Raw genomic sequence first — 23,520 nt, 5'->3', positions numbered from 1 at the left:
TAAAAAACAATGATTTTTAGGAAAGGAAATTCATGTCCTTATCTAATCTGGCCAGCTTTGTTATAGAAACAGAGGGATGTGATTGACAGTCAAAATCCTACTGATATAGCCTCACAATTCACCTACTTGAATAACATCAGCATTATCATAGAAATAAAACTGGATTGACCATCTTGCAAGAAATTCAACAAATACAAAGGCAGTGCGAAGAGCTTGTCACTAGCATAGGGATATCTGAAGGACAAAGTCTGTTCTAATTATATTTAGAATAAGTAACTTTCAACCAATAAACTTCCACCAACAGGACTAGTTACGTGCTGTCCCTTTGGCTAGATAGACTCAATAAATTAACTGTACATTGGTTGTTATGGGAGGGAGTAGTCTTGGGAACATTGGACTCTGAATTCATAATAGTATTCATAGGAGTGATCCTTGCATAGCCTTTGTGGAAATCAAGCCATGTGAACATAACCAATATATTGTTTATAGGGTCCGATCCCAGCCTGTTTCAGCTACACAGGAACATTTCACATTTATCAAGCTTTGTCCCACAGTTTTCAGTTGCTTTACTTATGGTGTGCCCTCTATCACAAGTTCAAATTGAGAATACTCACCAGGGTCAATCTAATCCTTATAAATTCCCCAGAAAACAAAAGTGTCTCTCATCATTGTTTCTGTCTCAACCATTTCCACTAGCAGCTTGTTCCACATACTCATCACACTCTGCGTGAAAATGTTACACCTCAGGTCCCTTTCAAATATTTCTCCTTTCAACCTAAATTATGCCCCTAGTTTTAGGCTTCCCTATCCTGAAGAAAAGATTGTTACCATTCACTTAACTTTGCTGCTCATAATTCTAAATATAACTATAAATTTGTCCCTCATTCTTTTATGTGTCCTGTTCTCTCTCTCTCTCTCTCTCTCTCTCTCTCGCCGAAGTGTGCTCTCTGACTTCTATTTCAGTTACTTACCCTGCCTCATTCCCCAAGAGGATGTCCAGTACTGCACTCTTCCATGTAAGCCCTTTATATATTGAATCAGGAAACTCTACTGGACATATTTCACAAATTCCACCTCATCCAGGCCCTTACCACTGTGTGGCCCAGTCAATAACTGGGTAATTAAAATCTCCCACTAATACAACCCTGTTATTCTTACATCTATGAGCAATTTCTCTATGTACCTGTTCCGCAAGTTTCTGTTGACTTTTGAGAGTTCTATAATAGAGCCCCACTGGAGTGATACTCCCCATCTTGCTTCTAAGGTCTATACATACCCTCACTCTGCTCAGCCTCCTATTCTTCATGTGCATTTAGAACACCTTGTAGTTTTTATTAATCCTGCTCACCAAGGGCTTCTGATGTTTCTTAGCTTTCTTATTTACACTCCTTCCTGGCTACCTTATAATCCTTAAGATTCCTGTCTATATTTCAGTTTCTAAACTTTAAGTATGCTTCCTTCTTCTTGAATAAATGTACCTTCTCTCTTGTCAGCCACAGTTCTTTTACCCTATCATACTTTCCCTGTCTCATGGGAGAAACCTGTTCGGAACCCTATGCAAGTAGTCCCAAAGCAACTTCTACACGTCTGCATATTTCCCTGTGAACAACTGCTTCCAAATTACGCCCCTATATACCTGGTTCATAACATTGTAATTGCTCACCCCCAATTAAATAGTTACTTCTAATGATAGAATTAGTTACCAGTAATGAAGTGAGTAACTATATTGAGAATTTAGACACATTGAAATAACTACTCTTATCTCACAACTCAACACTATTTACACCAATCAACCCAGCTGACTGCAAAGCTGGTGGCAGAGTTGAAGAACAAGCAGTAGATGGCAAGTAGTTCCGTATGGAATATTTTGTTAAAGATCAGCAGGGTTTTGCCAGCTTGTTAGAAAATTCACTATGTCCCAAGTTCAGTTTAATCATCCGGGAGAAATTAAGCCACTGAGCTCATCTGTGGATCTTTCAAAACTCCCTGAAAATTTAAACAAAACTTTTGAGTGCAAGTACATTGTGAAAAGGTTTGTTCTTTCTAATATTTACTACAATGCTAGTTCTCTACCCCAAGCTAACTAGAGCATAATTTAACAAGTTCTTCAGAAACATTTTCAGTGAATCAACATCAAATTATTCACAGGTGGTAACTGACACTGATTAAAATGTTTTTTTATGCAATGAACTGAAAGAAGTATCATCACTTCTAAATAAATAAATGAATATTTCTTAGAATATTGTTTTATAACGACAATCTATTTTGGAAGCAGCATTAAATTTCACAAACTCTTTGCTGATGTAGGTATTGTGCGGATACACAAAAGCTTCAGGTACAACTTAAGGAATATAATACTTCTCAAAGAAAGAAAAATATTCCAGATTTAACAACTGCACTCAAGTGGAAAATTTAACCCTTAAGTTTCTTCCTTATATCTTCAGTAAGAATGGCTCCACTTCAATGTCCAATAAAATTATCCTTGGTTTGGAAATCTTTATTACTTTCCCAGTTGGGCTGATCTGTTCCAACTGAGGAGAATGGTTAAAACATCTGCAACATATTGCTATGCCTTAAAAAGTTGTCCTGGACTAGTTTTGTTTAAAGGAGTCTGATATCCCTATTTATTGCTAAGGGTTTATACTTTTCAAATAGGTTTTCTTCTCCCTACAACCAACAACTACTCTAGCCAACTGAACACCTACTCCTTCCTAGCCAACCTCATAGTTTCGAGAATGTGGCAACTGATTTTTCAATGATCTTGTCTAATGCTTCTTGTATACGTCTTTTGGATTGGAAATTCATCATCGGTTGCCGGCATCGAGTGCATGCAAGTGTATTGTCATGGTTTAAACTCTTCTTTGCAAGTTTACATCAAACTAGAGGTGGTTGGCATTTCTAGAGTGAATTGCAAGCATTTGGTCATTTTGCTGTTGAAAGTCTTGGACTTACTGACCCATGTCTGTTGCTACAATGCTGGACTTTACAGCGAATCCAATGGCAAAGCCTAATCTTGCTGGGATTCACCATTTTATTCAAATGCGTGAGGAAATTATGCAAACTGAAGCCCCACTACACCTTATTGAATAACTTCTGGATCCAAAAGCCCAATGAAATGCCCTAGAATTATCTATAATATTTTACAGGTGGTGGGTTGCATCAAGTACAATTTGATCAATTAAATTCAATTAGTGCAATTAAATATGAGTAGGGTATTAAGACTGATAAAAATAACTTGGAGAGATCTTCTAATGCATAAAGCTAATGGAAAAAACTTACTTCTTTCTCAGGTATTTATAGAGCATTGTTCTATTTCCATTTGGATAATGGGCAGAGTATGAACAGAAACTGACACATACTTAGTAGGTCAGGCTGATAATCTTTCATTAGAACTAGGAAATCTTAGAAACCAAACATGTTAAATGGAACTATCAAACTATTGTTCTAAGCTGCAAAGGAAAAGGTGGAGAAAACAAAAGCAATGCTGTGATCGAATGGAGAATAATTACACAGCAAAGGCTTCATCATAGCAGATCTATTTTCACCTCTCCTAAACTAAAAACTTGCTTAACTTCTAACTAATGAAAGGCTGCTGACTTTAAATGTTAACCCTGCTTCTCTCTCCACAGAGGTTGCTAGATTCAGATCCCAACATTTGCATTTTTTTACTCCTGGTTTTTTTTTAGCCTCTATATTCTAAGTACCAACATTAATATAGCTAAGTCGGTGTTATTATAAATACTGAATTTTAATATATTTACATGTATAGTTTAAACGTATTTGATTTGCTACATGTAGCACTTAATTTGGTGATAAAAATGCTCATATAAATAAAGAAATTAAATACATGCTTAATTTTAAGTGCAACATGAGGATTCTGTATGTGAGTGAGAAAAGCAAGTTAAAAAACTCCAAATTATTCCTATGAAATTTTCCTTTTTCCAGTATAAAGGTGCAACTGCTTAACAGCACATCTCACAACTTCTTTGTGTTAAGTTTTAAAATCATACTGCTACATTCTTTATTGTTAGGTTTTTCCTTTCTGAAAATACAGAAAGATTGCATAACTGTGGTGGACACGCCCCCCTGCTGACTGCTCCTGAGGCTCCTCCCACAGACCCCAATATAAAGACGATTGGAGGCACAGACCCTTCCTCAGTCTCCAGGGTGTTGTGTGGTGGTCATGTGCTGCTTGTGCTTTCTGCCAGCCAATAAAAGCCTACCTTAACCCACGTCTCAGAGTTCTTGATGGTGCATCAATAACTTAAGCAAAATAGTCAGTTTGCATCATATTCACAGTATCAGACAGACCTAACAAATCCTTCAGACAAATCTGAAACCAATGAAAGTCATGCTTGCAAAAAGAGAGAAGGGAAAAACATGTACTAGCAAGAACCACTGGAAGGGTCAAGTATTAAAGCAACAAATGGTTTACTTGCTAGTGCCTTGATGGCAAAAGCCAACTATCAGAAATTCAACATAAATTACTCAGCAAAAGTACTTCATGTTTAGTTTTCTCTAAAACTACAATTCATTATTGAAAAAGAATAGATAATATTATTTCATCAGTTCTCTTTCAAAGCAAAATAAGTTAAGAGATCCTCATTTTTTCTTAATGTTATAAATAAGCATTCATTAACTGAAGCAAGCAGATGGGAAATGAAATGAATGCTTAAATCACCTGCCTTTAAATGTTAAAATATACCAACGATTAAGGGTCAAAAATACAACTGGGCATCAATACTGTTTGAATATACCTAGAAGTCACAGTCTCCAATTCAGAGTTCAATACAAAAATGCTCATTCATTAAGCTTATGTGAAGGCATGAACCTGTAAACTGACAGATACTTAGTGACTACTGGCATCAATAGAAATTTCCATTAGTATTGTTCCGAGATAGAGGATTGTACTCTCATTCAGAATTATAAGGTTCTGTAAGACTAATGTAGTCTAATGACCCAGAAGTCAAAGTATCAGTAAACCTGCTAACGGTGTAAATTATTATTGATGCAATCGGCAATTGTAATTATTCTTCCTATTATCAAATTATTGTTAAGTTAGAATCAGACAGCCATCTCCATGCACTGGCATAAATCATGTCTTTTGTAATAACTACTCTAATGCTATCGTTACCACTATTGCAAGGGGATTGAACCAAAGGCCTTTCAGTAATCCTCCACATGCAGATACATATATTTGAACGCAAAGACTGTTGTTTCCACAAACAAATTTCTATACCACAATGTTTTTTCAAAAACATTCTTTTTTATTTAGCGTGGACATTTAAAACAGCTGGAAATCAATTTGTTTCTTTCAAACTAAAGTTGGAAAAAGTGAAAGCAGTCATTAACTTCACAGTCTCACAGACATAATGAAATATTACAAGATTTGCACAAGCCACAACCTTTGGGATGACTAATAGCATATATCAACTCACCGGCATAGGGCACTGGTGCATCCTTATCCAGCGCAACCAGCGGTGGGTCCAGAAAAACCGTGTCATTGTTCTCCGTTATCACTCCATGGTAAGATGTCTCGATCCAGGGCTTGTGCTTGTTTACTGAAAAAGATATTTCCAACAAGCGGTGTCAGTTACGAATCTGACTAGAGCGATTTTTTTAGAAGATATGCCAGAATTAAGTAGCACAAAATTAATCCTTAAAAGTACTCAACAATTATTTTGACAGGATACAAGGAATGAACAGCCATAAAATAGCAAAACTGTACTCTTTTTTTCCTTTATCCAACTTCATTTCCTCTGATCTCTCAGTGGGAGCTTTCTACATTGAGTTGCTTGCTTTGGAATTGTTCAGAACATTGAACACAGCATCGTCAACAATAATGGCACAGCATCTGGGAGTATCTGACATTGTGTTATATAAGGAAAAAAGCTGAAAGACTCAGCAGGACAAGCAATAGCTGTGGAGAAGGAAACAGAGATAACACTTCCAGCCATAAACTTTTACCATAGCTCATGCAGTATGTCTAACATTTTCTGTCTTTTGTCAGATTTCTAGCATCTATATTTTTTATCTTCCAATTACAGTATATTGTACTGAATGAGCACTATAATTGGATTATGTATTTCAGATTCCCTCATATCATGGATTTTCAACATTGAGTGTGCGATCAATTCAATTTCTTAATTTCAAAGAATATAGCACAGGAGCAGATCCTTCAGCCGACAATATTGTACTTAATTAATTAAATTAGTAATCAAATGCCCAACTACATAAAGATTCAAAGAACATTTATTGTTAAAGTATGTATAAATTATACACCTTGAAATTTGTCTGCTTACAGACATCCACAAAGCTAGAAACATGAATAAACCAATTAAAAAAATGAAAGCCCAAAAACAACTGTACAGAGAAAGAATAAAAAAAATAAATTATGCAAAGAATAGAAGCAAGCCAACAGGATTTTGAACCAGAGCAAGTCTCCAGATCTGCTCCTCAAGCAGCCAGAGTAGGCCCAAGCCTCGGTCCCAGTTCATTACACCAGCAAGGCAAAAATGCACAGCAGCCAGATCAGTTGCAGCAACAAGGAGAGAAGAATGAACATTCATGGGAGGGCATGCAAAATCAGCCCGACCCTCACCTCTGGTCCCAACACTCATGCTTCCAGTCTATGTAGCCCGGCGCTTAAACTGTCTGAACACCAGACAGTGCCTCACTCTGGGACTTGGATGCAGGTGTCACGATAGGCGTGGGCCACCCAATCCGAAGCCGTTCCTGATCTCACCAAATCAGTTCAGCACTGGGAGTGATCCAACTTCGCACCTGGGTTAGGTGGACAGCCACTGAAACTCTTCCACATCGACTCCCCTCCTCATCGCTCACTCCACCTCCGACAGCAATACCAACTTTGCCTGTGACCCCAGGTTGAACATGTCATGCCTTATAGTGCCCCGGCATGATTCATCCCCTGAACCAGCTTCACCTCTGCCTGCCTCCCAATGTCAGCTGCCATAGTTCACCACAATTTGCTTCAGAAAAGGTGCTATAAGTAATGTTGAATCTCTTACCTTTTGAACTACAGTAAGCCGTTGTATGCCTTCAGCGGTGCCATCTTAAACCGCCTACATGTCCACATCCATGCATTCCCAGCACATTTATGGGCCTATTCAAGTGTCCTCTATCATATGTGCCTCTACCACCCCAGCCATCCACCACTCACTGTGTAAAAAAATTTGCTCTTCACGTAGCTTTTGAACATACACCCTCTCACCTTAAATGCTTTCTAGAATTAGACATTTTAAACCCTAGGAATAAAAGATACAGCATGTTTATTTTATCTATATCTCTCATAATTTTATAACCTCTATCATAACTCTCCCCTCAGCCTCGTCTGCTTCGCAGAAAGCAACCCAAGTTTGTCCAACATGCCTTACTGCACATACCCTCTAATCCAAGGAGAATCTTCTGCACTCTCTCCAAACCATCCACATCCTTCCTAGAAAGGGGCTAACAAATATGAATATAATATTCAAGATGTAGCTTAACTAGAGTTCTATAAAATTGCAGCATAGCTTCCCAATTCTTGAACTCTGTTCCCTAACTAAAGACAAGCTGTCATATGGCTTCTTTACCACCCTAGCAACCTGTGTAGCTGCTTCCAGGGAGCTATAGGTTTGGACCCCAAGATCCTTCCACACATCAACACTGTAGTGTCTTGCTATTAACAGTATACTATCTCTTTACATTTGATCCCCCAAAGTGCAACACCTCACATTTGGCTGGGCTAAACACCATCTGTCATTTCTCTACCCATATGTGCAAATAATCTTGATTCCACTGTATCCTTTCATCATCTTCTACAGTATACACAGCACCACCAATCTTTGTATTGACTGCAAACATTTCTAACCCATCCAGGTTATTTATATATATCACAATCAGCAAAGGTCCCAGTACAGATCTCTGTGGACCACTACCAGTGACAGACCTCCAGCGAGAATAAATCCCATAAACTATTACCCTCTGTCTTCTGTGGGTAAGCCAATTCTGAGTACAAGTGGCCAATTCACTGTAATCCCAACTGTGAATTTAATTGCCATTTTCTCCAAGGTAAATTATCTTGATTTGTTTAGTTATGACTAATGAGTAATCCAAATTGGAGAAATATGGCAAGTTGAACAATTAAATACCCGTATTTAGCCTGTTGATCAGTCAGGATTAGCAAACTGTGCCCCTGCCAAAATATAGACGAGTGAACTTGGAACTCATACAAGTAGCATATTGCTCGAAGGGACCGTTCCCCTCTGACTGTATGCCCATTACCACTAATTAATAATTGATGCATGAAGCTCCATAATGAGCTTGTCAGAATCAATATTTAGAAGCCACCAAATTCCAGACATTTCACAATCTTTCATATTCCCAATTATTTTTAGAATTTTTATTTACCATCAAATACAACACTACTGCACAACATGTGCTCATAATCCATACTTCAGAAGCTGATGTTTTCACAACCACTTTACACTACTCTGAAATTAAATCAACATATAAACTCGAAATGTAGGGCTACATATAGTAAGCTCTTTAAGTTACCATTCAAGCTGCTGACATTAAAACAAAGCCTCGCTTTGAACTAATGGCAAAAGCAAAATATTCAACGTGAAGAGGATCTTTGCATCTTTACAAACAAAATTATTAACAATTCCTCCATAACCCTCTACTATATGCCACCCCTCCCTCCTCCATTTCATTTAGTACAAGTTATATAAAAATACTGTAACTATTGAACTGTGATAATTATCCCAGAAGTTGCTGTCTGAGATTACTGTCTTAAATTTGATAATAAATTCATTTCCACACAACTTATTAATTAATTAATACTTTGGCATCTAGAGATCATTTAACAAACTAAAACAAATGCGACATGGCTGTAATTATAATGCACCTGAGGTATTCTAGATCCCAGGATAACAATGTCATTTATAGCATTATCATCTTTTGCCACGGATATGATAATATCTTGAACTGGAGAATAATTGATACCTTTCATACCATGTTGGAATTGTAGAATGGAAACATATAATGAGGTGACTTAAAGCATTTGAAGGTTAGTAGCTCTCTTGTTCCTGCTCCACAATTTAATAAAATCATGGCTGACATTTTACTTCCACATCATCTTCCTGCATTAACTACATATTCCTTTGTCATGTATTTAATATTTCAGTAATATTTGAATAATATTATAAATATATTGTTTGATTATGCATTCCTTGTTTGTTTAAATAATGCATTCTGGTTATATTTAAAAATATGTGAATTGCATACGTCATTATGCTATCACATCATAAGCAGACTCCTTGCTTAAAATAAAGAATCCAAACCAATCCTCACATTTCAGACTCTTTGTTTTCCTGTGAATTACATTAAGGTTCTGAAATTTGTAAGTATCACAGTGGTGATGAGGTATTTTTAAAATGAACCAAGTACAACTACCAAATTGTTGAAGAGCAGTGAGATAAGACCATAAGACCTTAAGACATAGGAGCAGAAATAGGCCATTTGGCCCATCGAATCTGCTCTGCCATTTCATCATGGCTGATCCAATCTCTCAGTCCCAATCCCCTGCCTGTCCCTATACTTCTTCATGCCCCGACCAATCAAGAATCAATCAACCTCTGCCTTAAATATACATAAAGACTTGGCCTCCACAACTGCCTGTGTATTCCATAGATTCACCACTCTCTGGCTGAAAAAATTCCTCCTCATCTCCATTCTGAAAAAAAGCCCCTCTATTCTGAGGCTGTATACTCTGGTCTTTGACTCTCCCACCATGGGAAACATCCTCTCCACAGCCACTCTATCAAGTCCTTTTACCATTTGATTGGTTTCAATGAGGTCACCCCTCATTCTCCTGAATTCTCATGAATACATGCACAGAGTCATCACTCTTCATTTGACAAGCCATATAAGTCATTTTTTGAACCTCCTTTGAACCCTCTCCAATTTCAGTGCATCCTTTCTAAGAGGCCCAAATCTGCTCACAATACTCTGTGAGTCCTCATCAGTGCTTTATAAAGTCCTAACATTACATCCTGGCTTTTATATTCTAGTCCTCTTGAAATAAGTGTAAACATCGCATTTTCATTCCTCATCACAGACTTCCAAGTACCTTAGAGAACTTCCAGCATTCTGTGAATGTCAGTCCACAGTGAAGATTGATGCTAAATACATATTTAGCTTGTCTGCCATTTCATTGTCACCCATTACAACATCTCCAGCATCATTTTCTAGTGGTCTGATCTACCCTCTTGCCTCTTGTATACACTTTATGCATCATAAGAAACTTCGCGTGTGCTTTTTAATATTATTGGCTAACTTACTTGTGTATACCATCTTTATCTTCTTAAAGACTTTTTTAGTTGTCTTCTGTTGATTTTTAAAATCTCAATCCTCTAACTTCCCAGTAATTTTTGCTCTATTATATACCCTCTCTGGTTTTTGTTTTGAGTTTGACTACTCTTGTTAGCCATGGTTCTGTCATTTTGCCTTTAGAATACTACCTCCTCATTGTAATGTATATATCTTAAGCCTTATGAATTGCTTCCATAAATTCTAGTCATTGCTGCTCTGCTGTCATCCCTGCCAGTGTTTTTTTCCGATCAGTTGTGGCCAACTCCTACTCTCATGCCTCTGTAATTCCCTTTACTCCACTGTAATACTGATACATCTGACTTCAGTTTCTCCTTCTCAAATTTCATGTTGTATTTGATCTTATTAGGAGCACTCTCCCTTGTGGCTCTTTTACCTTGAGCTCTCTAAGCCATTCGGGTTCATTGCACAACACCCAATCCAGAGTGGTTAATTATCTAGTTGGCTCAATCATGAGTTGCTCTAAAACCCCGTCTCATCAGCAGTCTAGAATTTCCCCCTTCTGGGAGACTGTTCAAGTTTTAAAAAGCTGTGTAGAATGTGTTCTTCAGAGGGAAAGAGAAAACACAGTTGAGTTTAATAAATGGAAGAATTCACAGGTTCATATACAATGAGGTTTGGGTGATAATAATCAGATATGGCTGGCTACATTGGGAAGATAGATGTGTTCAATTGCTCCCTGGGTGACTGGCTCATGTTTACTGAGGTAATTGAAACAGTACTTTGAAGCAAATTGAATAGACAATGAGAAATGAGTAGCAATTTTACTGAGTGCATTGGTTTTAAAAGCATATATTTTGCTTTGGTGCTTTACTGCTCCAACCAAAACAATACTTGGAACTGAAACCACTGTTGATTGTAGAATGCTTTAGGTTTCATATGCGTAATTGAAAAGAAGGGAACTCCATTTCAGAAGGGATTTACTGAGCATTATCAGTTCAATGATGGGCTTAATGATGCAGGAGAGATCACTTAGTTTTGCAATCTTACAAAAAATCATTCAAGAATGGATCCTAACCAAAGCAGAAATTTCATTTAAAAGGGCAGTTGAAATAGCTGTATCACTGCAAACAGCAGACATAGACACAATTGAGCTGCAGTTAGGAATGAAAATGAGCATAACAATATTGCAACTTCTAAACATAAACTGACCTGGCCAATCAAATTGTATTCCCATTGTAGCAGAGGCTCACATACACCAGATAAATACAAGTTTCAGGGTGAAACTTGCAGAAAATGAAACATAGTATGATACAAACAAAGATCGTTTTGGGCAGAGAGAGAACAGAAAAAGGAAGCACTCAAGTTGTAATTTCAAAAAGAGCACTAATCTGTATGCTGTTGATGAAAAATTTGATAAGAATGAGATAAACACAGGAATAGGTAGCCTTAAGATTTACATGTGAAAACTAACAATAGATAAGTAATATGGTTTATACCAGAAGTAAGCAGAAAATTTATTAAAATGGAATTGGACATTGGTTTGGCTGTTTCAGTCAATCCACAAAATGAATTTGAGAGGCATTTCAAAGATACTAAACATATAGCCTGCAGATATCCAACTAAGAACTTATACTGTACTGGAAAAAAAGATAACTCATGTGTAATGACATTCTTGAATTTACGACAACCAACAAGCCACAATGGGCTTGATTATGAAAAGGAGTTTGTTTTTCCACACAGAGAGTGGTGGGGATGTGGAATGCATTGCTGGCAATGGTGATGGAGGTGAATATAATAGGGTCTCTAAGAGACTCTTAGATAGGTACACGGAGCTTAGAAAGATAAAGGGCTATGTGGTAGGGTAATTCCAGGCAGTTTCTAGAGTAGGTTACTTGGTCAGCATGAGATTGTAGGCCAACGGACTTGTAATATGCTGTAGATTTCTATGTTCTAAAAACAGGAGGGCCAGTATTGTGGGGCGTGATTGGTTGAGCCAACTACAACTTGATTAGGGATCCATCCACCATTTGCATGTCACATCACCTGCAATAGAGTCAACTGAAATGCTTTAAGAAAGGTCCTGGATGATCCCAAAGCAGTGTTCAAGAATGATATTGGAATATTCAAACAGATCAAGGGTAAAATAGTGTTAAAACAATATGCCACACCCAAGTTTGGTAAAGCCTGTTTAGTTCCCTATACCATCTATGATAGAGTAGCCAGTGAGGTAAATCACATGGAAGCTGAAGGAATTCTTTTCAAGGCTGAGTGGAGCCCATAGGGAATGTTAGTGGAACCAGTGGCCAAGAAGAATAGGTCTTTCATTAGCTGTGGTGATTTTAAGGTCACCATCATCTCAGCACTGAGAGCAGATCGACACTCTCTGTCCAGGATAGTGAATATCTTTGCAAACCTTTCCGGAAGGAAACACTTCAGCAAAGTGGACTTAGCTGAGGCCTACCTACAGATGGACATGGAAGAGGAATCCGAAGTGTTTCTCATCATAAATATTGACAAAGGGCTTTATCACTAGAATAGTTTTATTTTTGGAAGAGCATTTACACCTGTAGTTTGGCAGAAATCTATGGACTAGGTGCTGTAAGGCTGGCCAAGCACTCGATATTACCTTGGTGAAACACAGAAAACCTACAGCACAATACAGGCTCTTCGGCCCACAAAGCTGTGATGAACATGTCCTTATCTTAGAACTACCTAGGCTTACCCATAGCCCTCTACTTTCCTGAGCTCCATGTATCCAACCAGCAGTCTCTTAAAAGACCCTATTGTTTCCACCTCCACCATCACCAGCAGTTCATTCCACATACTCACCACTCTCTGTGTAAAAAACGTACCCCTGACATCTCCTCTGTACCTTCTTCCAAGCACCTTAAAACTATGTCCTCTCATGCTAGCCATTTCAACTTCTGACTATTCACACGATCAATGCCTCTTATCAATTTGTACACCTCTATCAGATCACCTCTCATCCTCCGTCGCTCCAAGGAGAAAAGGTTAGGTTCAATCAACCTATTCTCATGTGGCATGCTCCCCAATCCAGGGAACATCCTTGTAAGTCTCCTCTGTACCCTTTCTATAGTTTCCACGTCCTTCCTGTAGTGAGGCAACCAGAATTGAGCACAGTACTCCAAGTGGGGTCTGACCACAGTCCTATATAGCTGCAACATTACCTCTCATTGAGGGTGACCTCATTGTTACTGGTCAGGATGATAAGGAACATCTCCAAGAGCTCAAGCCAGTGTTAAAAAGATTAACATGAGCACAAAATTTCACAAGGATAAGAAATCCTCTACAGCAATTGAATCTTTGGGGCTGAATGGAATAATTTAAAACTTACTATAGTGTGAATGTCTACATAGTAGTTGTATAATATAGCATACTTTGTATATAGTTGAGATGCATTTTCTATTCTTCCTGTTAAGATGATGCTACCAAACATGTGCAATACCTTCTGGTAGTCAAAAGGCTTAGTAATCTGACAAAGTACAGCACTAAAAATACCTTTTCTGAGGTAGATAGTGTTAAATTATTATCACAAACAGTGAAGGGGCAAGCAATGGCAAGACAAGGTGATGCATTGCAAAATCATTGCAAATGGAGTTCCAATGTCCATACAGCTGGCCCAGGAATGAGGCTGGATTGCTCTGGGTGCCGAAATGATGTCAGGACAGAGAAGATACGGTGCTCATTCCACTGGCCCAGGTGCGAGCTTGAACTGCTCTGGGTGCCAAGCTGATTTGAAGAACGTGAGAGCAGCTTCAGACTGGATGACGAAAGCAACGCCTGGAGTAAGTCACTGGGTGATGTGGTTTAGGCCTGGAGTCTTTTGCTGCAGCTGGGTTTTAGTACGAAGTACGAATTACTGTTTAGACAACTTAAACGTCGACCCAGATCAGAGGTGAGAGCCAAGATTGTTAGTTCTTTGCAATCTTCACTCTTCACTCCAGGGAACCAGAGCCTTTTGCTGTTCCATTGTTGGGTTAATTTAAACACAGGCCCAGATAGACTGAAAAGGCAGTGTGTTGGGATTGGAGGTACGAGTCGATTTGCTTGTTCTCCACAATGTTCATCTCCATGGTGCTGAGGTTATGAAGACTGCCTTGGCTGCTGTGCAATGCGCCTACTAGTATGATGAACTGACAAATGAGGCTTTGGGCCTATGCAGGGTTCGGATCTGAGGACTCAATTTTGGTCCAGAATGCTGTTGTTTGCTTCAATTGTTTGCAATGATTTTTAGTTAATTTTTTCTTTCTCTTACGTTATCAGGAGTTGTCCTTTTATTTTTATTCTTTTTTTTCTTTAATTGGGTTCTTTAGGGTTTCTTGCTTTGTGGCTACCTGTAACAAGTTGTATAATTTATGAATTCTTTGATAATAAATGTATTTGAATCTTGAATATTTAGTTGGAGTTTATAGCTAAGCAGTGAAGAGTCCTCTGTATTTAAAATTTCAGTAGTTCTGCAAATATATTGTTTGAGTAAGTATTAATCACTTTGTTGCTTAAAGTAAAAGAACATGAACTAAGACTCACATTTCAAACACCTTTATTTTCTTTTGAATTACTTTGATGTCTGGAAGCTACAAATCATAACACACTTGATGCCCTCAATGTTTAAATACATAGATGTATTTACATCTCAAATATGCTCACTTCATGGTCTACCGGTGTGGAAAATTCTAAAGATTTACTACCTCCTGGAATAAAGACATATCTTTCCAGCTCTGCCATGAATTACCAATCCTCATTCTGAGATTGTGATTCATGGTTCCAGACACTCCAGCCAAGAAAAACATCATCCAGGTATTTTGTATGTTTCAGTGAGATCAAGTATCTGTTTCAAGCATCTTCTAAATGCTTGAATACACTGTTGTGGTAACTTCTCAAATTCTAAGCCAAGCTTTGAGAACCATTCAGTTACAAGCAAAACAAGGTAAATACTATTCTTCTGCTCATTGTCCAGCCATTTTCAAGTTACATCTGGAACTGTAAAATAATTTTGGCCATTTCCATGTTCCTGGTCCCATATGGCTTAATTTTGCAGGGAGATCAAAAGTTTATATACCAGCATAGCACAAGATGATTTGATGGTTCTTTATAAAGAGGATCAAATAATTCCCCTCCATCACTATCCTCCTTCTTCTGGCTTTTTCTACATTCTCACTTGAACACCTTCACCTTTAAACCTGTCCTCTTTTTTCAATATCAAAGGTGAAGTAATGGGAACACCATAGTTCAGTTAAATTGTTCTTTTATCCAGGAGACAATGGTAGCAGTGAACAACATGATCAAGGGCAACATCCTCCATCCTTCACAGAACTACTTCTTTCACTTTTTTAATGTTTCCTTTTTCTTTCAAATGTGGTTCTGTTACAGTTGGATCCTCTGATCTACATTTTAGTGGTATGTTTTTATTTACATTTTTCCACATTTTGGTAGCTCTGGCACTTTGCAGTCTCCGAGGGTGGTCTGTGAGGCTTAGAGCAAAGTGTGCAGCTTTGAGGCCAAGAGGTCTGGACACAGGTCATGAACCCTTGCTGACTCCATTTCTTGCTGATCTCACTAATTAAAGCATCAAGGAAGATTGAAAATCACTGAGGACAAGAGTGGAAGGTGAGCAAGTGTTCAGGGACGTCTATCAGCCTCTTGTTCACTGCTGTCAGAGGAGGATCACTACATTTGAATGGTCTCTCTCTCTCTCCTTCTCATTTGATGATATTGGAGGATCATGCCAGAGCTCTCGGTCTCGGGCAAGGTTTCATTGAGGCAGTTTGTGGATCGGACTCTGTAGTTCATGTTATGAACTGTTTCTGTTTTCTGGTCACCAAAATAGCAACAAAAAAAAAGGAGTGACCAGAAAACAGAAACAGTTCATAACATGAACTACAGAGTCCGATCTGGAAATGTCTGCAGCCTGCAGACAGTGAACACTGAGCTGAACTCAACACGTCTGGATTTTGATTTTGTATTTTGTGTTTCTCACTCTTTTTTTTTGTTGTCATTTTTGACTCTCAATTTCACCTGCTCTATTTGCCACCTGTTCCTTTGACACTCCCCTCACTTTGAAATCCATGTCTTTAGCCTCTTTCATCATTCCAATGAACTGCAATGTAAGCTTGAAAATATTATTTAATATCCCAAGCAAGCACCTTGCCTCCCTTACCTGAAATTCACCAATTTCAGACAACCAGCTCTTTCAATGTGGATCAGTACAGACAGTTCTGATTGAAGACCAACACATTAACTCCATTTTTCCCTTTCCATAGATGTTAACTGTAGTCTATTTCCAGCATCTCTATCTTTCAAACTTTTGGCAACTGCAGTATCTCACAATATCTCACAGTTCTAGCATTACTTCATTTCACAGCCCTGTTCCCACCACTTCCAATGTATTGATTTGTTTCATATTTAATTCTCTGCCCAATGTATCAGCATTGATTGACAAGCATACACTACCTGCTTTCAAAGGGCATGTGTACCACTTATTTTCATTCAGTCTCTCTTCGTTTCCACCCTGTCAGAGATTCCCTTTACTCTCCCACCTCTCTGCAACATTCACTTCCAACTTTTCCAAATTCTGAGGTAAGGCCATCAATCTTAAAGGTTAACTTAGATTCTTTCATCGCAGGTGCTGCCAGTCTTGATGAGTAGGCTATGTCAAACAACACATATTCCAAGCCTTTCCAGGTATTGTTTCCCACATCTTCCTCTGCTACATTGCTGACTGCATTGCTGCTGCTTCATGCACCCATACTGACCTAGTAGTCAACTTCACTTCTATGAGGGGTGATTGATAAGTTTGTGGCCTAAGGTAGAAGGAGTCAATTTTAGAAAACCTAGTACATTTATTTTTCAAAACAGTCCCCTCCTACATTTACACATTTAGTCCAGCGGTCGAGGAGCATACAAATCCCTTCTTTGTAGAAGGCGACGTCTTGGACCTCCAGAGGCAGTCCACAGCAGGGTGATTGTTAAGTTTGTGGCCTAAGGTAGAAGGAAATGCATTATTAAATTCAAACTTTCTGCATAATCACCCAAAGAGTTGAACTGCAAGTGCATGTAATGAGAGAAGTATAACTTATTTCCTTCTACCCTAGGCCACAAACTTATCAACCATCCCTGCTGTGGACCACCTGGAGGTCCAAGACACCGACTTCTACAAAGAAGGATCCATATGCTCCACGGCCACTGCACTAAGTGTGTAAAAGTAGGAGGGGACTATGTTGAAAAATAAATGTGCTAGGTTTTCTAAAATTGAATCTTTCTACCTTAGGCCACAAACTTATCAGTCACCCCTTGTATATAGCTAGGGTGCTTAAGACTTTTGCACAACCCTGTATATGTCAACATGGAGTGGAGTACTTGTTTGTAAATCTGGTGGGAGCAAAGGGTGTTGGGAATGGTGAGGGAGGATTGTGGGACAGTTGGCAGAGAAGGACTGCCAGGCCAGAGGCGTGAAGCAGGTGCAGACACTCCAAGGCCTGGGACACCAGGCAAGGTCATTTGATTCCAAACAATTAGTTTATTGATCATTACAGAATGTCTCTCTGCTGCTTCCCATTCCCTCCCCTCTCCCTTCCCCTTTTACCAACCAGGATTTCATTATTCCCCCTCTCTCTGCCCCCTTCGCATTCTCGGCCCACAATAGAGATGCACATCAAATCAGGTTTATCATAATATGTTATGCAATCAATGTTTTTGTTTGTGACAGCAGTGGAGTGCAAGATGTAAAATTATTACAGTACTGTGCCAAAATCTTAGGCACCCAACTATATATATCTGGATGTGCCTAAGACTTTGCACAGTACTGTAGTTTTATAAGTTCATGTGACTCAGATTTAGCACAAATGTAATAAATATATATGCTTTCTGGGGTTCTAAGATACATGCATTAATGTTCTCCTCACACCATCCTACACACAGCACAGAACAATTCAGTAAAACGAAATAGAATTACTTTAATAACCTTTTGGTTCTGATTCTAAACAGAAGGAAATTTTTAGCCAAATGTTTGCCAAGAGGTTGGCGGTAGGGGAGGAGGGATGGCTAGGATTTGCTGGAAGAGGAAAGCGATAGAGGGGGTGGGTTGTTAAGATTCTATTATTAGAAAAGTACCTGGATATTGGATGCTTTCTAGTATGGGCCTTGTAACTCCAATTCCTGAGCATATTGGATCTCCTTATTTTAGTTGTACACACCCTGCTCCACAGTTCCTCTAGTCTGGTAAATTGGATGTCTCCCATAGCTTCCTACACAATTAGTTTTAAGATGTGCATAGATGCTATGCTTCTTATAAAGTTAGATGGATTCCCTCTTTGGTGTGAAGCTGAAGTTTCATGACTTTAGCCTGTATTTAGGATCCTACTGTGTTCTCCCACTAGACTTTCAAAAGAAACATCCCAGGAGTTGTTATACATGACCAGCACTATGATTTCAAAACTCTCTTCCTCATTTTAAAACTCTGTATTCCCTTATTTCCCTGCTTGTATTCCTAAGTGTTATGCTGTACATTTTAAGAACTTGAAAAGTATTGTTTTATTAAGTATCTGAAATATCAAATGGAAAGTGCATTTTAGTTGACGTTACGGTGTAGTAATAAAGATGTGGCTTTGAGTTAGGTTTATAGTGTTGAACGGAATTTAGAGTTACTGGGGATGTCCAGTTCTCTCTTGGTTAGAAGAAAATGAGTTAAACATTGTCTCTACTTGGAGAGTGATTTTTTACAGCATACCTATCTGTACAATGGAGCAGGGTGACTGGGGAGAATGGTGAGATAGAATAGGACAATTTTTTGGAGGTTTAGTCAAAAGAGTGAATGTTATTTTTTGTAATAATTGATAAGAATTTTGAATAGCATGGCAGAGCTAAAGATATTATGGAATGGGTAAAAAGAAAGAAGAGATTAATCAACAGTTTTGATCCACTTTTGAACAAAGGGCTAAAGTACGCATGAAGGTGTTTCAAAAGTAAAATGCTGAATTTTAAAAATTGAGGTATCAAGTATAATGATTTCCAAATTGCTTCCTACACATTACATTGCATGGTGTACAAAGGTGTATTCTTTGGGCAACAGATAAGATCTGAATAAAAGAAACCTATAATCTGAATGATTGGAAAAGACAAAAGCTACCGCACAGAACGTAAAATTAATATGTAAATAAAACTGAGCTCTGTGGGAAAATATAATTTTAACAATAATTTTCTGCTCCCAATTCCAGTATCTGCACTATTTTGTGTCTCTGTATGTTCTCTAACTTGGACTCATGTCAATACGTGTAAGGTTTATTACCCAATTCCTCCCTCCAATTCTTTCTTCTAATTGAACCAATTATATTTTTAAAAAATCTATTCCTTCCCTTTCCTTATTTAATGACAATATGAATGAAATTAGAGTACTCTTTATAGAATACTGGAAACCTTTAATATTTTTGTCCGGTGTCTATTCTTGATACCATATGAGTCCAGACGGAAAATGACTGTGGGAGTTTGACTCATGGACATATCCATCACCCTCATTTCAAAATCTTCATGTTGAAAGCTCTCCATGGGCACTCATTTTTCTGCCTTCCTAAATGCTTGTAAACTTATTTTCCAACAGATCTGAAATCCTTTCATCTCTGTTTACCTATTTACAGTAGGGAGCCTCATTCACCAGCACATTATGTCAAGAATTTCATTCTATTCTACCACAATTTTCCATCTGTTCATTTTACTGATTGGAAAATGAAGGATAGAGGCACACATTGTGTCCGGTGCTCCCGATGTGGCCTCCTCTAAACTGGTGAAACCCACCGTAAATTGAGGGACAACTTTGTTGAGCACCTCTACTCTATCCGCCAAAAGCAGAATTTCCTGGTGGCCAAACTTTTTAATTTCAATTCCCTTTCCTATTCTGACATGTCAGTCCATACACTCCTCTTGTGTCATGATGAGGCCACCTTCCAGGCAGAGAATCAACACCATATATTCCATCTGAGTAGCCATCCACCTGATGGCATGAATATTGACTTCTTCTGGTGAAACAGAATACTTCACCCTTCCCTCTTCTTCTATTCCTCACTCTGGTCTCTCACCTGCCTATTACCTTCCCCTGGGTCCCCTCCTCCTTCACTTTCTCCTGTGGTCCACTCTACTCTCCTGTCAGATTCCTTCTTCTCTAGCTCTTTATCTTTCCAACCACTTAGCTAAAATGTGCTAGATGAAACCATCTCCTTCCTCTCTCCCCACCTTTTGCATTCTGACATCTTCCCACTTCCTCTCCACTCCCGAAGAAGGGTCTTGGCCCAAAATGTCACCTGTTTATTCATTTCCATAGATGCTGCCTGAGCTCCAGCACTTGGTGTGTTGCTGAGTATTTCCAGCATTTGAGTTGAATTGAATTCAAATTTATTACTTACATCCTTCAGATACATGAGGAGTAAAAATCTTTTACATTATGTCTCCATCTAAATGTGCAATTTATAGTATAGCTGGAGGGCGGAGCTTAGTCAACGGGGATTCCTTTGCTTGCATCTTCAGAAACAGCTCTGTGTCCATCTTTAATATCTCTATTTTCCTTTTCAGGGTTCTTTTGAAGACCCTGACCTGGAGTTACACACTGACATTGGTTCTTTGTGGGAATGGAACCCACTCTTGGGGCGGCATGACTGGCCGTTACCTGACATGCCAAGGGTGCAGCCTAAGAGTTCAACTTGCCTCTGGGATCTTGAGGCTCCGGAGAAGGGTGGATTATAGGTCAGTGTCCTGGACTGGTGCATTGTGGGAGCTGGAAAATCAGAGACCTGAGATCTTTGGGCACAGGGCTCGGAAAAAGCAACAAAACAGACTTTGAACATCATAAACCAGCAAGTTGATTGTTATGTCTCCCCTCTTGGAGAGAGAGGGAGAGAGAGGGAGAGAGAGAGAGGGAGAGAGAGAGAGAGAGAGAGAGGAGAGAGAGAGAGAGAGAGAGAGAGGGAGAGAGGGAGAGAGAGAGAGGGAGAGAGAGAGAGGGAGGGAGAGAGAGAGAGAGAGAGAGAGAGAGAGAGAGAGAGAGAGAGAGAGAGAGAGAGAGAGAGAGAATTAATTTCAGGATGTATATTGTACACACTTCTCTGACATTAAACTTAGTTTTGAAAGCTTTATAACAAGTATTATGTACAACAGGATAGTCAATATAACATAGAAATACAGTTGTGTCAGCATGAATTAATCAGTCTGATGGCCTGGTGGAAGAAGCTGTCCCGGAGCCTGTTGGTCCTGGCTTTTATGCTGCGGTACCATTTCCTGAATGGTAGCAGCTGGAATAGATTGTGGTTGGGGTGACTTGGGTCTCCAATGATCCTACAGGCCCTTTTTACACACCAGTCTTTGTAAATGTCCTGAATAGTGTGAAGTTCATATCTACAGATGCACTGGGCTGTCCACACCTCTCTCTGCTTAATCCTGCGCATGAGGGCAGTATATCAGGCAGTGATGCAGCCAGTCAGGATGTTCTCAATTGTGTCCCTGTAGAAAGTTCTTAGGATTTGGGAGCCTGTAGCAAACCTCTTCAACTGTCTGAGGTGAAAGAGGTGCTGTTGTGCCTTTTTCACCACACTGCTGGTGTGTAAAGACCATGTGAGATCCTCGGTGATGTTTATGCCAAGGAACTTAAAGCTGTTCACCCTCTCAACCCCAGATCCATTGATGTCAATAGAGGCTAGCCTGTCTCCATTCCTCCTGTAGTCTAAAATCAGCTCCTTTGTTTTTGTAACATTGAGGGAAAGGTTGCTTTCTTGACACCACCGTGTCATGGTGATAACTTCTTCTCTGTTGGCTGCCTCATTATTATTTGAGATTAGGCCAATCAGTGTAGTGTCATCAGCAAATTTAATTAGCCGATTGGAGCTGTGGGTGGCGACACAGTTATGTGTATACAGAGAGTAAAGAAGCGGGCACAGTTCTGAGAGGCACCTTTGTTGTGGGTCAAAGGGGCAGAGGTGAAGGAGCCCACTCTTACCACGATCTGACAAGAAGTCCAAGATCCAGCTACACAAGGCAGGGTGAAGGTCGCGGTCTCTGAGCTTCTTGTTGAGCATGGAGGGAATTTTGGTGTTGGATGCTGAACTGTAGTCCAAGAACAGTATTCTCACATAAGCATCCCTCTTCTCCAGGTTTGTAAGGGCAGTGTGTAGAGCTATTGTGTCAGATGTGTTGGTAGGCAAATTGTAGGGGGTCCAGTGTGGGTGGCAGCATGCTGCTGATGTAATCCTTGACCAGCCTCTCAAAGCATTTGCTTATTACTGAGGTGAGTGCGACAGGACTCCAGTCACTCAGACATGTTACCTTGGTCTTTTAGGTACAGGGACAATGGTGGATGTTTCTGGAATACTTTGTTTTTCAATAACTTCATAATCTCATCCTGTTTAGTTACTTCTATTGCTGTGTAGGTAAAAGTTAATTTGACGAATTGTTGGAAATTTGTATGTCTATTTCACTGCCGTTTTTAATAGAATCAGTAGAAAAATGATGAATATATATCATTCATCCTGTTAAAAGAATGCTGCTTTTTATGTCGAACTGTTAGTCTGACCCAAAATGATCTCATTACTATCTTCCTGTCAAAGATTACAACACATTGCTGACAGCACTTAATAAAGTTCATCCAGTGATGTTTCCCTCTTTTTTGTCAATTAATTAAATCAAGAATCATTCATTTGAAATTTATGAGCCTTCAGCCCTTCATACAATATTAATAGACCTACTAATCCATGATTTAAACATATTTCTAATGATAAATGCATGATTGGTCAAGTATGGAGTAATCCTGTTCAGATTCAAAATCAGTTTTCTTGAAATGACTTCCAAGAGCACTAATGGAATATAGTTTAGGAATGATATATTGAAGTAAGTGTGATCAGTTGGGCAATATATCTGTAAATAGTTGTCCAAAAATTAATTAAAACTACTGCTCATGCTATATCAATCCAACATGTACATGATGGAAAATGTGTCGGACCTTTCTAAGGCCTTTGCAAAATAATCAAATCTAATGAAATTTAGAGGCAAAAGCAAACTCCAGTTCTTCCATGGATTACAAAGAGCACAGAAGAGGAACAGGCTCAAACACTGGAGATTCTACAGATGCTGGAAATCCAGAGCAGCACACACAAAATACTGGAGGAACTCAGGAGATTAGACAGCATCTAT

At 38.9% G+C, this 23,520-nt stretch overlaps 1 protein-coding gene across 1 annotated transcript in view; it reads right to left on the bottom strand.

Annotated features, from left to right (window-relative positions):
• The window catches only part of clstn2a (calsyntenin 2a), a 537,584-nt gene that overhangs the window by 269,636 nt on the left and 244,428 nt on the right, over positions 1-23,520 (bottom strand). The window contains exon 3 of the mRNA XM_059948013.1: positions 5,439-5,561. Within this exon, the coding sequence (XP_059803996.1) occupies positions 5,439-5,561 (123 nt within the window). The remainder of the gene's footprint in view (positions 1-5,438; positions 5,562-23,520) is intronic.

This window comes from Hypanus sabinus, chromosome 2 (genome assembly GCF_030144855.1).
Source record: "Hypanus sabinus isolate sHypSab1 chromosome 2, sHypSab1.hap1, whole genome shotgun sequence".
NCBI classification, from domain to species: Eukaryota; Metazoa; Chordata; class Chondrichthyes; order Myliobatiformes; family Dasyatidae; genus Hypanus; species Hypanus sabinus.
This window is presented reverse-complemented; position numbering and strand designations above follow the sequence as displayed.